The sequence below is a fragment of the Myotis nattereri genome (genome assembly GCF_964212035.1).
Source record: "Myotis nattereri genome assembly, chromosome: 18".
Taxonomy (NCBI): Eukaryota; Metazoa; Chordata; class Mammalia; order Chiroptera; family Vespertilionidae; genus Myotis; species Myotis nattereri.
The window spans coordinates 26,670,206-26,687,380 of record NC_138093.1 but is presented as its reverse complement, the minus strand read 5'-3'; the positions used below and the strand labels follow the sequence as shown (position 1 = coordinate 26,687,380).

The 17,175-nt window shown below is 34.0% G+C and overlaps 1 protein-coding gene across 1 annotated transcript in view; it reads right to left on the bottom strand.

Moving 5' to 3' along the window:
• Positions 1 to 841: 841 nt before the first annotated feature.
• The window catches only part of ODR4 (odr-4 GPCR localization factor homolog), a 28,676-nt gene continuing 12,342 nt past the window's right edge, over positions 842 to 17,175 (bottom strand). Inside the window, exons 7-14 of the mRNA XM_081111878.1 lie at positions 16,980 to 17,120; positions 15,586 to 15,681; positions 14,575 to 14,640; positions 13,981 to 14,109; positions 12,929 to 13,025; positions 8,131 to 8,316; positions 2,243 to 2,353; positions 842 to 1,104 (exon numbers count right to left, since the gene is read on the bottom strand). Coding sequence (XP_080968004.1) covers positions 1,037 to 1,104; positions 2,243 to 2,353; positions 8,131 to 8,316; positions 12,929 to 13,025; positions 13,981 to 14,109; positions 14,575 to 14,640; positions 15,586 to 15,681; positions 16,980 to 17,120 — 894 coding nt within the window. The 3' untranslated portion in view covers positions 842 to 1,036. The remainder of the gene's footprint in view (positions 1,105 to 2,242; positions 2,354 to 8,130; positions 8,317 to 12,928; positions 13,026 to 13,980; positions 14,110 to 14,574; positions 14,641 to 15,585; positions 15,682 to 16,979; positions 17,121 to 17,175) is intronic.

The following is a 17,175-nucleotide window of genomic DNA, read 5'->3' as shown; positions in this document are numbered from 1 at the left end:
GTGGTTATTTCTATAGGTTCTTTCTTATGCTAGTTAGTTTCAATTTGTGACTGGTGATCTCTAGTCATGAAATAACATTGATTTATCTTAATCTATGAGAATTTTCAGCCTCTATCTTGCTGCTGTCAGGCGTTATAGGGGACTACAAATTGAGGACCACTTCAACTGTCCTGGCTAGGGTAGCGTCTCAGATTCAGATTATTCTCGTTTCTGGTCTGAGGCAAACTGCCTAAGGCAGTGCTGCAATTGGTATCTGCCATCTGAGCAACCACAGCCCACCCATATGCTTAATACAGTATTTACGATTTCCAACTCAAAATGTATTCATTTTTGTGGCAAAAGAAAAATAAAGGTATGGTTTTTGGAGATCTCCCCTACTTTCCTTGAGTGTATTAATGCATTCAAAGGTATATTTTTATTCAGGATCTAGGTGTTTTATAGTACCTAATCTAATGTACTGCTGGAAGAAAAAATCTTATTTAATATAGTGAAACAATTATGATATACAAACATGAAAAAGCACATGATTTATGGCAATCTTTACTGATTCAAATCCGGAAAGGTTTCCTACTCCTTGATCAGAACTTGGTCAATATTTTGGAACTGGGTAAACATTAGAAAGGTCCTACAGTATGAACTTACCCAATAGGTTGTTGCCCCACTTTGTAGAAATTTCTCCTTTTGTTCTATTACTAAGATATTCAGCCAACCCTGACTATTCAAATTCTCAATGTCCTGATGAATATGTGATCCAGATCAAGAGGACTAAAATCTGTGAAAATAAACCATCAGTTTGAACATTTAAAAATAAGTAATAATGATTTGTTACATGAAGCTTCCATCTAGATAAATAATTTTATTGCAGAGCTAAACAAGGCAGCTGGTGATTTCATTTGTCAGAAACACACCTAATAGGAGTTTGGCAGCAGGTCTGGCTGCTGTTGTCTTAAATGCAGAAGGCTTGTTTGCATCTTTTATTATTCATAATTGTTGGTCAATGTTCTGTGGATGATCAGGAAGCTCTTTGTGCTTCACCCTAATCACTGAAGTAGTGAAAGGCGATACCCACAGCAAGGACTGCAACTGCAAATGCTGCAATCATACCTAAAAGTAAGCAAACACAAAACAAATGGAAATGGAATGAGCGAAAGAAAGGTTTACTTCATTCTAGCCTCTGAAATGTAGGTAATTGATGGGCCTAAACAACAACAGCACACACACAAATACATATTTTTACACACATATAGACATGTCCTAAAAGCTGACAGTCTTAGAGGAAATACAGCAATAAGTTTTAAAAAAATAGATTGCAAAAGTTAGACTGGTAATCATGTACTTCATCACTTTAACGAAACCTTAAACAACAAATAATAGTGTCTTTCTTACACATGTATGCACTCACACACATCTAAGAGAAAAACTAACACATACTTTAAAAGGGTCCTATCTATTTATATTGAAATTCCAGTTGTCTCATGCAATTAAGCTTAAACCAAAAAGACAGCTCTAATGTGCAGTGGTTCTCAATCATTAAATGCAGTCACTTGAACAACTATTGAAAACTACAGAAACTCAGATCACCATTCTAAAATCTAAGAACTAGTAACTCATTTTTTGCCCCCTGATTGTTAAGTTAAAAAACAAACAAACAAAAAACCGGACTAGAGAAACACACACACACACACCCATAAGAATTTATAAAATTAACTTAAGTTTATCTAATAAATAAGTGACAAGAAAAACAAAACTCTGGCTCTCTGTCAAAAACCTTAATACTTTCCATGAAACAAGAGTGTACATGCTCTTCGATCAGTAAGTCTGAAAAATGTGAAAGTGACTGCCACGCTATCATGGAATCTTTTAAATACTTAAGTGCATTATAAATTTCAGTCTCAAATTTGACTTTTTTTCATAGCAGATATCGAATCTGCAGTAACAATCCTGGGAGAACCAATTTGGAAAGTATTGGTCCTACTATACTAGTCAATTCCCCAAACTCAACATGCTTTTCTTCTAAAAGCACCAATAAAATTAGTAGGAAGAGTCATCTTTGAGGGCCCTTGGGATAATGCATCATTTGTACATCTTTCCATCTCCAGGTCTTAGCACGTTCCACAATTCTCAATAAATACTGGCTTAATCTAGTACCTTTAAGTAAACTAAAACCCAGTAATTTTAAAGTAACAAGAAAACGGAAATCCAAAATACCATCTTTTTCAATGTTACAAAAGAAATAAAATACCCATGTTTTGCCGAATTTTCAATACTATTGAAGTTTGCATTGGTTCTTTTGGTTGTTCATCATCTCTATTGTCCAACGGAGCTTCAGAATTCATAGAGGAACTCAGAAAAGCTGCAAGAGAATAATAATAATGAATCCTATTGTGGTTTTGGCAATTAATAATTTCAAATAATTAGATATTAGTACTAAAGATGGGATCAGCAAACTGCTGCCCATGGACCAAACTTGCAGGGGTTGGCCAGACCTTATGTGTTCCACAAAGCCTAAAATAGTAACTATTTGAACCCATACAGAAAAGTTGTCCTGACTCTTGACTTAACCTGAAATTTGAAATATATAAGCAAAATATGACAATAAATCTGACCATTACAAAAAATTGTTAAGCAAGGCAAGCACGATATCTCATTTTACAGATGAAATATAAAACCTGGGAAGTTAGTGCATAGTTGAGGTCATGGGCAGCAGATTGAGGATTCAGATACAAGGTTTTTTCCTACTTAATTACGGGTGAGAATAATTTTTGTAGGTTTGCTTAGCTGAATTTATTTAACACCAACTAAAAGCATTTGAAAAGAAAACATTCTTAGAGATCATATAGAGCAGTGGTTTTAAGACCCCTAGTGCTAAAGAGACTGACATAAAATCCAAGCACGTACAACAGGTGACAGTAGCATTACTCTGGTTGAAGCAGGGATAGGTGGCTCCTGGAGCCAGACTACCTTCTTCCTCTCACGGGGCAGTGGAGTTCAGGCCTATAGAACTCTGGGGAACTATGTCTGAAAGCAACTACTTCATGTTGATCCTTTTATTTACAAAGAAGAGGACGACGGTGAGAGACAGGAAACACTACTGTTCAAATTCCAAGTAAAGTAGCCTCGTACATGGATTTAAAATGTCCTTATAAACGAGTGTATCCCCATATACTAGCACATAAACCTATTGAAAGAGATACTTAGCGTATCAAAATGGATGAAAGAAAAAGGGAAAAATGCCTAGTTCTCATCAATTCCCCATGAAAAAAAATTTACTGTCATTTTTGGAAATAATCCTTAGTAACTACCTCAATTAGAATCAAGGGAAGTCTCATTCTATTTATATCCTCTTAACATATAACTAAAGAACTTTAAAAACAAAGGTATTTTTTTTTTCCTCCTCCACTACCAAGTTGTCACAAAGGCAAACAAATTCTTACTATGAACTGTCTCTAAAACTATTCAGTCTATTTCTACAGCTTCTTGTTTGCTAAAGGGCCATAACACCTTAGTTCTAGACAACATTAGCCTACCAGTTCCCAATTTCCCTTAACTTTATCTGACAAAAATTGAATCTCTGTCAATCTCTCCTTTACCCACCTCCACCTTCCTCCCCTTTACCCTTTAGCCCAGGCGGGGAGGGAGGCGGGAGATGGAGGAAGGTGGAGGTAGATAAAGGTGAGATTGACAGAGACTTGACTTGGGGGGGTGAAAACATAATACAGTGTACAAAGGATGTGTTGTAGAACTGTGCACCTGAAATCTGTATAATTTTGTTGACCAGTGTCACCCCAATAAATTCAATTTAAAAAATGGAATGGATAACATAATTTTATTCATGTTAAAACACACGCACACACAAACTTTGGCTTTTCTATCAGCAAATATCACTGGTAAAAAAACTTTTTCTTTGGGCCATATATCTGTATCAGGTAACAAACAAAAATATTGGATAAAGCATGAATTATACCTATTTGCTAAAGGAATTTTTTTTTAAATGTAAGCACTTGTACATAACGAGCACAAAAATGGTTCTATTTGTCATGATATATGATACATTTAATATTGAACTGTTACATGTGAAGATCATGCTGCACAAATATACTTCTATAAAAAAAAAGACATTCCATTGCTCTATTATTTCCATTTTTAAATCGGTCAAAATCCTGTGACTTGATACAAATTCAAGGTAAGTTTACTGAAACAGAGCACTTTTCAAGAACAAATAAAGCCCTGTCATAACAATTTACTTTTTGTGAGGGTCTGTAGGCTTTTAATCCAAATCTCAGGCACTATGTTATTTTACCAATACTTTAATTTAAATGCAAATGACATATGTTCAATAAGAAATTAGATTGTAACTATTCCTTAAAGCCAGGTAACTTAACTTCAGACAAATCATGTAAGAAAACAACTTTCTTGAGCAACTCTTGACCAAAGAGACAACAGGGGCCATGTTGAATACATGCGAATTGTCAATGTGTTCCATTTCACGCCAAGTTAATAGGTGGGCAGGACTATTTAGAAGCTTAAAATGAAACATTAGGACTTGAATTCCTTTGGTTAGCTGTCTTCTTCTCCATCTCTGAATCCTAAATTAATGAGGTTTCACTACAGTCAGTGATTTAGCCAAAAATTACATTTTCTGTATTACTTTTTCCTCATAATTAAAATTAGCAACATTTAATGAAACAGCAAAAATTAATTTCAGTTCAGATAGCAAGAGAGAATTAGTAAAATGAGTTTCATCCAATTTTAAAGGTGTGTCTCCCAATTTTAGCTGATATTGTGGATAAAGTACATCTGAATTATTAAGTTAATAACTACTAGGAGTTGACTAATGCATTTAAGTAATTTTAAAGCCATAGTTAGCCCTCACCTTAAGTGAGTCATTTTGACAAACAAATTGTTCTTCATACCTTAAGTCATTTAAAACTGTTATTTTAAGATATTTACTTGGCAAATATATATTTTAAACATAGCAACTACTTGGCAGCTATATTATAGAATAGAAATAAATAATAATCAAGCTAGATACTTATAAATTTAATGCAACTATATAGCAATTGACTTCAATTTTTAAATTTAAATATTTGAACTCTACTTTTTATGGTTTATTATATATAAAAAGATTAATTTAAAATATTTAGGAAAACCTATGCACACTATAAAAATACTTTCCTACTTTAATATTAATATTTTTCATTATAATTCAGAAATCATTATTTTAAAGCCATATAATGCTAGTTATGTAGTAAATAAATGTAGTAAATAAATAAGACTGTCGTCTTATAGTCTGTATTGGTTAGGTCCCATGGAAAGGTAGTAAAACAAAATTGTTAGGAAAAAAACACACAGATTCTAGAATCAAACTGCTTAAGTTGAAGCTTCACCATTAGTAGGTATGTAACCTGACTAAGTTATTTGACCTTTCTGAGCCTGAAGTCTCTCATCTGGAAAATGAGAGAAAAGTCATCATGGAAAATGGGGCTAATAATAATCTGCATCATAGGGTTGTTGCAAGGATTAAATGATTTTATATTTGTAAGGCTCTTAAAACAGTGTCTGGAATGTAAGAGGTTCTATATAAATAGCTAATGTTGTTATTAGAGTATTAGGTTTAATTCAGGGTAATATATTTCAAGGAAGGCAAATCCTATATAATGAAAGAGTAATAGGCAAATCAACCAAATGGTGGAGCAGCCAGTCGCTATGATGCGCACTGACCACCAGGGGGCAGACGCTCAATGCAGGATCTGCCCCCTGGTGGTCAGTGCATTCCCACAGGGGGAGTGCTGCTCAGCCAAAAGCCCAGAAGCCGGGCTCACAGCTGGCGAGAGCAGCAGCAGTGGTGGGAGCCTCTCCCATTTCCGTGGCAGCGCTAAGGATGTCCTAGTGACGACTTAGGCCCCCTAAGCCATCAGTCGGACATCTCCCGAGGGCTCCCTGAAGGCAAGAGGGTGCAGGCCGGGCTGAGGAACCTCTCCCTCCACCGAGTGCACGAATCTTGTGCACTGTGCCTCTAGTCAGAGTATATTTAAAGAAGTCATTTTTATTTATTTTTATGTGTTAGTAGACTTTTTTTTCTTTTTAATATATTTGTATTGATTTCAGAGAGGAAGGGAGAGACAGAAACATCAATGATGAGAGAGAATCACTGACCAGCTGCCTCCTGCATGCCCTCTACTGGGGATGGAGTCCACAACCTGGGCATGTGCCCTTGACTAGAATCAAACCGGGGACCCTTCAGTCCACTGGCTGACGTTCTATCCACTGAGCCAAGCCGGCTAGGACTAAAGAAGTCATTTTTAATTTTTCTTAAGTCACCAACCCCTTGAAAGCTACAGATCTCTTCCTCAGAAAAAACTATACAATTACTTTCAAGTAATTTGTGGATCTCCCGAAAGCTATCTATGACCCCAAGGGTTTTGGATACCACAGGTTAAAAATTCCTAATCTAGAGAAAGGCAACCAAAGTGGCAAGATAAAATGAGGTCTGAAAACTACAATAAAGAGATTAGTTAAAGGTATATGAGAATATCTGGCTTTAAAGTATTTAGAACATAACAGTTACCCTCAAATTTAAAGCGTGGACCCCCCCAAAGTAGTACTCATGTTTTATTGCTGCAGATTACTGAACAAAGTATAGATTACAGGAAGGCAGACCAGTATTAGGAATAAGGAAGAGTAGAGTCTAACCACCCATCTGCAAGGAATATAGATTCAGTATTATAAGACAGAGGATGAACCAGGACAACTCTAATGATCCCACATAAAGTGCATTCAGATACCAACAACAGAATGGGTCAAGAATTATTGGTAGGCATTAGTGAAAGAAGTAAAAAAAAACAAATAAAAACCTCTACCCTCACGATTCTATGTTTGGTTTGCAGAGATATCACAGTCACTAATATGGGAAAACATATTTTGAAAAGTAGCAATTATTTTTTCAACTAGTCTACTTTCAAAATCTCTATTAGAAAATATAAGTTCTCAAATTATTGAAACACAGCTACTGCTTTAACATCAGGTACCGAGCAATTTGGAGTGTTGTTGTTGTTTTCCTTTAAAACAAACTTACTATTCCACATCATGATTAATACTAACCTGGAGCTGTTAAAAATCAAACCTGGTAGTCTCCAACGAACTTGAGACTTTACTGACAGATTTGTAATTCACCAAACAAACACTTACTTGACATCATATTAACAAGAGAACTCTGAATCAAACACTCTACTTGGTGAGGGATGGGAATTAGTTAAGCAACAGAGGAACAACTAAAAAATTAGAATTTGAAAAAGAACTTAAAAATTGCTATATTCTAATTTCATAAACATCCATATTCAAAAGTAATCTAAAGACTTTATTAGTATATCGGAAATTTCAAGATTGATAAATGACTACATATGCAATATTCATTGATATTTGCAAATACTACTTCTATGACATATTTTTTAATGTTTGAGGAAGTCTGTCAGACATGCCTGTACACATTTATTGACATGTTTTCATAGCCTACTTTCACTAGAAACAAAAACAAAAACAAAAACAAAAATGAAGCAAAGCCAAACAAAACAAAAAATAGCCTTCCAAAATGTAAGGTCAAATGTGAAAATGATGGGTAGGAGAAAATGTGTCAGACAATTAAGATAGTTTGGCAAATCTATACTCCATAAAAATAATTTTTGGAACTGCCTATTTCAGCTTAATATCCAATTATATAAAGGGGGTTAAAAAAAATAAAGGCAAATAGTATGGAGAAGACATTTAATAAAGTATTTTTAAAAACTTTGTGACATCATGTTTAACCAAATAATTAATCAAAATAATGGGTTTTGAGAAAACTTCTCTTACAATGAAAGAAATACCTCAAAACCTCAATACCTACTTAAGGCTACTCTTGTTTTCAGATCTACTTGCTAGGCTTAGAAAAACCTGAAGTATCTTAAATGTTGGTACAATTTTCCAGGAAAACTGACTGCATGTTTATATATGCAGAAATTAGACACCTTTTTAAATGCCTCGGAAGTATCAAACAGAACTAGCTTTAAGGAAAAGACATGATATTAAACTAATGTCTCATAGGTAATCTTAGCAGTAGTCTAATCAGATTCTTAAATAACATCATGGAATTACCTGTGTTTATTTCCTCTGCAATTTCCAAATCTTCTATTTGAATCCTATGATCTAACATCTCTATAAAATGGTCTCTGATTTCTTCAGCTGACTCATCACCAAATTTATAATCACATAACATTACCGTGGATCCCGGAATGGGGACAAAAACCCGGTGAGGAAGGATGTGAAACTCTTTTTCAGAATCTAAAAGGAGAAGAAACATTATCAATATTTAGATAAGCCTGTCACTGGTATCAGTGCCATATATTTTGTAAGTAAATGAAAGTGTCATATACATACCAATAGAAATTTTAAAAAGTTGTTTTTATTCTCTAATTGACTTGACACAAGATTGCTGTTATTGAATTCTGCTTTACTTCAATATCCCTGGCCTCTGCAAGGGATCTAAATATTCCTGTGAAATATAAGCTTATCACTGCCTTCAATATGAGGATGTTGTTGATTATATATTCTTGTATTAACCACCCTTCTATGAAAGAATAGCCAGGAGAAAATTTTGTTCCTGGTTATTTTTCTTGTTTGTTTTAACTTTACAAACAATTTCCCCCTCTTCATGCAAGTATGGAGCCAAAATAGTGGCCGATCTATACCGAGTGTATAGAACATGACAGCATATATTTTTATACATGTATGTACAAAATAATCTCACCCCTCACATAATCTACAAAGTGCTAGTCCCCTCTATCAAGCATGTGTATGACAGCAAGTTATGTTTTATATACTAACCTCACTACCAACTCCATCTTGCTTTCCTTTCATTTTCCCTTTGTCTCATTCTTATTACTAATATTTATTATTCTAATCATTAATCTTAATTAAGTTCTTAGTTACTCCTAGGGCCTTATTACATGCTGTACATAATTAATAATGCATACATATTCTATTTTTCAAATCAGGTTATATGCTTCTTGAGGGAAGGAATCTGGTCATTGCCTTATATCTATCACATTGCCTTGAACAGAACAAATGCTTAAGGAATATCTAATAACTAGACATACTAAATGCTATAAAATAGAAGTACTATTCCTGGAACAACAATTAGTGCAACATATTGTCATAAATAGCGTTAAGTAATTTTTTGAAAAAATAATCTGGATCTAAATAAATAATGAAGAACTATGCTTCACTCTTCTTTGAATGCTCACAAAGTAAAATATATTCCCCCCAATTTCTAACATCATCACTGGTCCACACAAACACAACTGGTTCTACACCATGATTCTAGTGAACTATCAACAAAGATCAAGATTTTGTGTAAAGAATGGATATGATTTTTAAATCTACCACTGTACAGGCCAACTAGAAAAGCAGGGCTCACTTTTATAGTAACCTTTTTTCTTGCCAAGAAACTAGTGGTAGTTTTATATAACTACAAACAGAAGACAAAGAATGTCTGCCAGGGGAAATGCAATGACTTAAATTATGTGTTCCTGCCATATTATACTTATCTGCTTTTCATATGAGAACAGGAAAAGTTTTACTCTTTGACCAGACTGCCACCTATCTGTAAAATTGCATTACTACAATTTGTTCTGCAGCACGTAAACTGTCCACACAGATGGTTAGAAATCTATTATTTTATTTGGGGCCAGTTTCTTGAAATAGGTTAAGTTCAAAACTTTCAAAAATAGCTATAATGTATATGTATAATTGGCATGCAAACTGCACTCATTCTAGTTTTGCCTACAAAAGGGATAAATATACTATAAAATTAAATGTTAAAAGAATTGGTTATGATGAATTTTAATTACTCATTAAAAAAGAAAAGGCTGTTATAATTTCAAATTAAAAAGTTAATTTAGCCATTTAATATCTAAATAAAACCAAGTTTTCTAATTGGTCTGAGGCTAAAAATGGGAGGGGAACCTTTGTAAAAAGACACCTTAAATAGCATTCCAAAAAGTAGTCCTTTAGGAATAGTCCCACAGCAGAGTATCTAGTTCACCATTATTTCAAAAAGTTCAAAACAGAAAAAACATTTAAATTTAAGCCAATATGATAAGAATTGGGTTTCTGCTGATTAATATCGAGTCCCAATTCATACTGAAGTATTAGAGTAATTTTTGTAAAATAGGTGCTATCTAAGCTGACTCTTAAAAGATAAGTAGCCATTTGCATGGAGGCTGAAACCATGACCACAGGCAAAAAGGATTGCACATGTCTGAGAGGACAAGTGATATGAATGGATATGGTGTAGCAATGGAAGAAAGTAAGAGGTTTCAAAATTGATGGCCTCATTTTCATAAGGAGTGGGTCATCTTCTGAGAGTAAGTTGCACAGGATTGAATGGAGGCTAATACAGAATAATGAAGATGGCCTGAAATACTTTCTAAGGGGAAGACCCCACTAAGTAAAAAGAATGACTGGAATATATATATATATATATATATATATATATATATATAAAATTTTTTTATAGTCATTGAAGTATTAGGTTCTTTCATCTGGAGAGCCAGAATCTAAAAACTATATTTGCTTTAAAATAAGGAATTTAAAGTTAATATGCCCTTTGCAGACTTCCTGATGCATGTAAAAATATTTTATGGCATATATTCTACATTTTTACAATTCTACAAATCTACAAAATCTTACAAGCATAGGAGAAACATAAACTAAGTAAAATGAGTACTAAATCTAAGATCTAACAACTTGGTGTATATATATTCAACTTCACTTTTACATTTGTTTATATTATTATACTTGCAATTTAGTCTTTTATATTGATATCCTAAGATCAACTTACATGTTAGTGGAATAAGTATCCTGTTACTAAAGTTTTAAAAATATTTACACTTGGGTTTCTTTTGGAAATATAATGCTACACTTCCCAAAAATTAAAGTTAAGAAATTTTAAGACAAGTATCATTAATTAATTCTCTTCCTTCATTACCTCTAACGTAATAGCAACTACTATTTACTGAGGGCTTGACTTAACAACTTTAAAAACATCATCTTGTTTAATCTCACAGGCTCAAAAAGTAGCTACTATAATCTGTTCTTTATATAAGATAATGGATGTTTAGATAGGCTGAATCATTTGCCCAAAGTCACTTAACCAGTGGCAAAATAGACAAGGAAACCAAGACATTTAGTCTCTGCTCTTTCCATCAAACTACAATGCCTATTCTCTTCACATAGCCTTAAAGGTTACTCAATTACAGTGAAAAATGTTTTTTATTTTATTTTATTTTATTTATTTATTTTTTTAAAATATATTTTATTGATTTTTCTACAGAGAGGAAGGGAGAGAGATAGAGAGTTAGAAACATCGATGAGAGAGAAACATCGATCAGCTGCCTCCTGCACATCCCCCACTGGGGAAGTGCCCGCAACCAAAGTACATGCCCTTGACCGGAATCGAACCTGGGACCCTTCAGTCCGCAGGCCGACGCTCTATCCGCTGAGCCAAACCGGCTTTGGCTATTTTTAAAAAATTAATTTATAACTACTGCAACTGCTCTTTGAAGCAATTAATCATACTGATTGGACATCAGCAAAATTTTCAATACTCACTCACAAAATGATACCAGGACAGTCATATAATACCATTTTTATAAAGCATTTTTAAATAGAACAGAGTAATTAAATAATATGTGTGATTAGATAGATCTTTGGCATTAATGACGGATGTATGTCCACATCCCTGAAAATCTCAAAATTCACAGTTCATCTGTAATCATACTGTTGCTCAGAAAGTGAGTATTTAACACCACGAGAGCTATACCATCCCCAAGGTCAAGTAGCAAAAACAAAGCCTTTAAGGAGATGAGGTTGGTAGGCTGACTACGTGGCTAAGTTACCAAGTTTCACACAAATATCTCAACCCATTGCTGCACGTAAGAATCAAATTCATGTCTCAGCAAAACTATACATTTCACTATCAGTGGACAGAACTTCAGGGTTACTTGTGAAGTACTGCAAGGACAAATGTGAAATCTGGCAATTCCAGGAATCTATCATACTAGCAATATAAAAAAGATTGTGATTAGCCTACGAAACTAATATACTATTTACTAAAAGAAGTTAATTTTGTAGAGGAGCTATGCTTTCTTCGATAAATATAAAAATATTCCCTTAACAAGCTAATATATATGTTTCAATTATGTGTATATTCAACTGTGAATTGCTAATTTACTCACATTTGAATGGTAGCAAGGTGAAGATGAATATGTAAGCTCTAAAAAGCATACTCAATATTCTAATTTTTTTTGAATAAAATAAATATTTTTAATACAAATTACAAAAATGGTAGAAATTATTTATGTTTCTCAATAGATATAATAATTATAATAAATAGGTTATGACACCATGGCCCAAACCTTTTAAATCTAATTAAAGTCTGTTAGAGTAATCGATAAGAAGTATATAAACTAGTACACAAAAAACTTGGTAAGAATAATATGTCAATTGGATATAGACCACAAATTAATACCTATTAAATAATCTATTATATAAATATTCAACATTAATAAATGTTTTGATTATGAATGAATTATTTTTAAAACCTTATATTAATTTTTAAAATTAGCTTTAAAATGTTAGCAATTTTCTAGTCTGGCAGAAATACATGCATAATTTTTTTTTAAATCTTTCTAGAAATTTGTTTTAAATATTGATAGATTTCCTATTATAAGGTGTTCACAAACTATTTTTTGTGCAACTGAAAATTTTTCATTCAATAAAAAAAGATGACATATCATGAAAGATAGATATAAATATGGAAAATGACATATCTATTACATCTTGACATCCTATCTAGTGAAATCATGCCCCAAAAAAGTACTTAATTGTATACTCATAACTTTTTTTTCTGGAATTTCATTCAAAAGCAGATCCTCAAATAGTATTTCACAACGATCGGCAACTGTATTCAATATATCTCTCTTCACTGCCTATGAAAAAACAAGACAAAGCAAATTACAATAAGAAATAAAACTGTTACTTTAGATTTGTATTATTTTATTACTAAGAAACCCTCACATAACTGGTCTCCCTATATAATCACATCCACTAAAATAACTGATACATCATTCCTTTTTAAATGTCCACTTAACATCCTAATTAACATTAATAGTTTAAAAGCAAATTTGCCTGCCTCATATAAAGAATAAATAAAACCAAATAAATAAATGCAGTTTTTCTGCATCTAAACAAATAACGCTACTATTCCGAACTAGGAAATGTATAACTATAAAAGAAGTGCTAGTCATCCTTTTTAAAATTTCTAAATTACAGAGTTATAGAATACTACCTAATCATTCTCCCCATAAATACTTTTCCTATTATTTAAAAAGTTCAAGCCCTGACTGGCTTAGTTCAGTGGATAGAGCATCGGTCTCGGACTGAAGGGTCCCAGGTTCGATTCCAGTCAAGGGCATGTACCATGGTTGTGGGCACATCCCCAGGAAGGGGTGTGCAGGAGGCAGCTGATTGATCTTTCTCTCTCACCGATGTTTCTAACTCTCTATTCCTCTCCCTTCCTCTCTGTAAAAAATCAATAAAATATATTTTAAAATAAATAAATAAAAAAAAATTAAAAAAAGTAAAAAGTTCAATTTCCCTTAGAGAAAATGATTTCCAATGTACTAATAAGTCACACTGTGGAACACGTAATGAATTTGTATAATCATCACTTTAAAAAAGACATAAAATAGACATTCTACATATGAAAATCTTGTGATCAATTACATGGTATAATTGTATTGCCTAACCGACTGGGCCTTTATTAGTCAAAGTTAAATTAATAATAATGAAAGCTGATACTGAAAAAATAAAATCTTAGGATTTTTGAATAGTCATGCTAACACGCTTCTGCTTTTCATGTACCAGTTATTACTCCTTCTGTACCTGCACAGCATCCTTAACCTTGGGTTTATTGCTATGAATGTAAGCTCTGCACTTCACAGCGCCCTTAAGGTTTACAGAGCCGCTGCAGATCTGGACGGTGGCTGTGGATCTGTGGTCTGAATTCAGAAGCTGAAAGACAAAAATCACTTTAAGTTCTAATAGCCAACATTATATTAACTATATAAACTACATTAATAACTACAAGAAATATTTAAACATTATAGGAACCATTTCGTAAAGTGATAAGACATTTTAGAGTTTAGACTGAACCAAGTGTTTAAAAATTTTCTCCATAAATTATTAAAAGGCCTTCATATTTCTCCTTATATAAGCTATATGTCATTTGTTGAGCATTTGAGTATAGTCAAATACTTTGTTAAATTTTTAATAGTTTTGGGCCAAAAGACTCAAATAGGTTTTATTAAAATAATGTTTCTTGTGAATAACTTTCCTAGAACTGGACATTTTTTACAGTCTCTTACATCTCTAAAATTCTTTGACTCTCTAATTATAAACATAAAAACAGAAACAATTTCATTAAGGTTATTCTTAGAAATAATGTACTTTAGATAAGAAGGATTTTAAAATATTTACCAACTGTGTTAACACTCTGACATCAAAAGAACAACTACTTGCTTGAGCATTTCCTCTAGGTTTTTTCTAGGAAAAAGAAAGTTAAAACTTGATTACTGAGATCAAAATGAACCATAAAAGACAATTTAGGAACTATCCTACACATACTTAGTAACTTAGAAGGAAAACGTATTATTATTTATTTTATTTTAGCTATTTCTATAGATATGTTACTTTGTATATTCTATAGCAATCGATGTATGTTGAGAAAAAACAAAACATTAATTCCCTACTTTTATTTCTCTGCAGTGGTTCTCAACCTTCCTAATGCCCAACCCTTTAATACAGTTCCTCATGTTGTGGTGACCCCCAACCATAAAATTATTTTCGTTGCTACTTCATAACTGTAATTTTGCTACTGTTATGAATCGTAATGTAAATATCTGATATGCAGGATGTATTTTCATTGTTCGCGACCGACAGGTTGAGAACTGCTGCTTAAAGCAAGGACTAGCAAACTATGGTCTACAGGTCAAATCCAGACTACCACCAGGCTATATAAATAAAGTTTTACTGGAACACACTAAGATCATTCATTTATGTATTGTTTGTGGCTGCTTTCATGCCACATCAGAACTGAATAGCTGCAACAGAGACCAAATGGCCCTCAAAGTCCAAAATATGTACCATTTGGTTATTTCTGCAAAGTTCGCTAACCCTTGCTCTGAAAGGAGAGATCACCAAAGTTTCTCTTCAGATCAAAGCTATTTTAGGAGCCCATAAAGACCCTTCTTTAAAATGGCAAAAGTTAGTCTTCAAACTGTCATAAGGGCAGGATTCTGATTATTTCCGAAATAATCTCATAATTTTATGAGAAAAACGTCTGCCCTTTACTTCAAAAGGCCTTAGAAATAAGAAGTAGGTGAAAACTGTTTTCATGAAGGAAAGGACTATAGAACTAAGGATACGTCATCTTTTGTTTTTCCTTAATGCAAATAATTTCATAAGTAAGATGATTTTCTCTGAACTCACCTGTCCTTCTAGTAGGTCACAATCTTCAGCTTTAACTTGTCCATTAATCAAATAAACACCATTTTCTATTTGCTTCGCCCAGCGTGCAAGTCCATTCTTATAAGAAACACAACAGGGATATCTTTCAAATATCCATCTCAAACTCCCCACAATCAACTTTTTCCACCTAATTCACTGGCGTAGTGAAAAGTCTCTATGTAGGAGTTTTTTGCACCTTACTCATCCTATGTAATAAAAGCCTAGTATGCTAAGTGACCAGTCGACTGTTAAACCAATCAAAGCATAATATGCTAACGACATGCTAAGGCCACTCAACCACTCGCTATGATGTGCACTGACCACCAAGGGGCAGACAGTCGACCAGTCGCCATGACGTGCACCGACCACCCGGGGGCAGACACTCCAACTGGTAGGTTAGCTTGCTGCTGGGGTCCGGCCTATTGGGACTGAGCGAGATAGGCTAGACATGCCCTGGAGCCCTCCTGCGATCCCTCCCTCGCCCCAATCGTGCACTGGTGGGGTCCCTCGCCCTGGCCTGCGCCCTCTCGCAATCTGGGACCCCTCGGGGGATGTCGGAGAGCCAGTTTCAGCCCAATCCTGCAGGCCACTCTCCTCAGGAGGGCGCCCAACACAGGGCTCATGGCTGACAAGCGCTGCTGTGGCCGCGTGAGCCTCTCCAGATCGGGACTGATTGGGCGCAAGCCCCGCCGCTGGCGCAGTGGAGCCAGGATGAGCGGGAGTGAGCTGCAGGCAGCTTTGGACTGTGGGTTTTGGCCCAATCCCCACAAGCCACCCCGAGGGGCCCCCCACCCATGCACGAATTTTTGCACCAAGCCTCTAGTATTTAATAATAGTTTTTCTAATCTTTATCTCAAACTACCATTTACATCACTGACTTAGAAGGTTGAATAACTACATGACCATAGTTAAATAAGTTCAATAATTCCCATTATCTTTTTAAAATGTGAGAAGAGAAAAAGCCTCAAATATATAAAGCAGTATTTGCCTCCTTCAACAGAAGAGAAATGAGACATAAACAAAAGAATGATACAAAAATTCTTAAAAAGGACTAAAAAAGAGAAAACAAAACTAAAGATCATGCAAAAGCAAAAAGACCAAACAGTATACCTTCTTACATAACTATATTTTACAATGTACGTAATTATGTTAATTAACAAATATTTATGGAGCACCTATTATGCTAAATATGTTAGTATTACGACATTGTCCCCCCTCTAAATTTGTAATCTGGGGTATTAAATTAGTTACCTCTAACAATATCATTACAATTAGGATGCAATTTTTGAGGATTATAAAATGAACGGTAGACAACCAGAATAAAAGCAAATTATCTATTCAGCAATCACTACAGAAAATTCATTTAACCCTGATACCTTTGTATTTTTCTCCAGAGGATAGCTGACAGAAGTAGTAGACAGTGGGATGTGAATATTAATATGAACTGTACACTCTAAAGAAAGCCATGAAGTTGATAGTCCATTTTGATACTTCCAATCTGCTGGTTTTGCTGAACTCTTTAGTGAGAGAGGGGTAAAAACATAAAATATGTGCTTTAGGTCATCATATGTA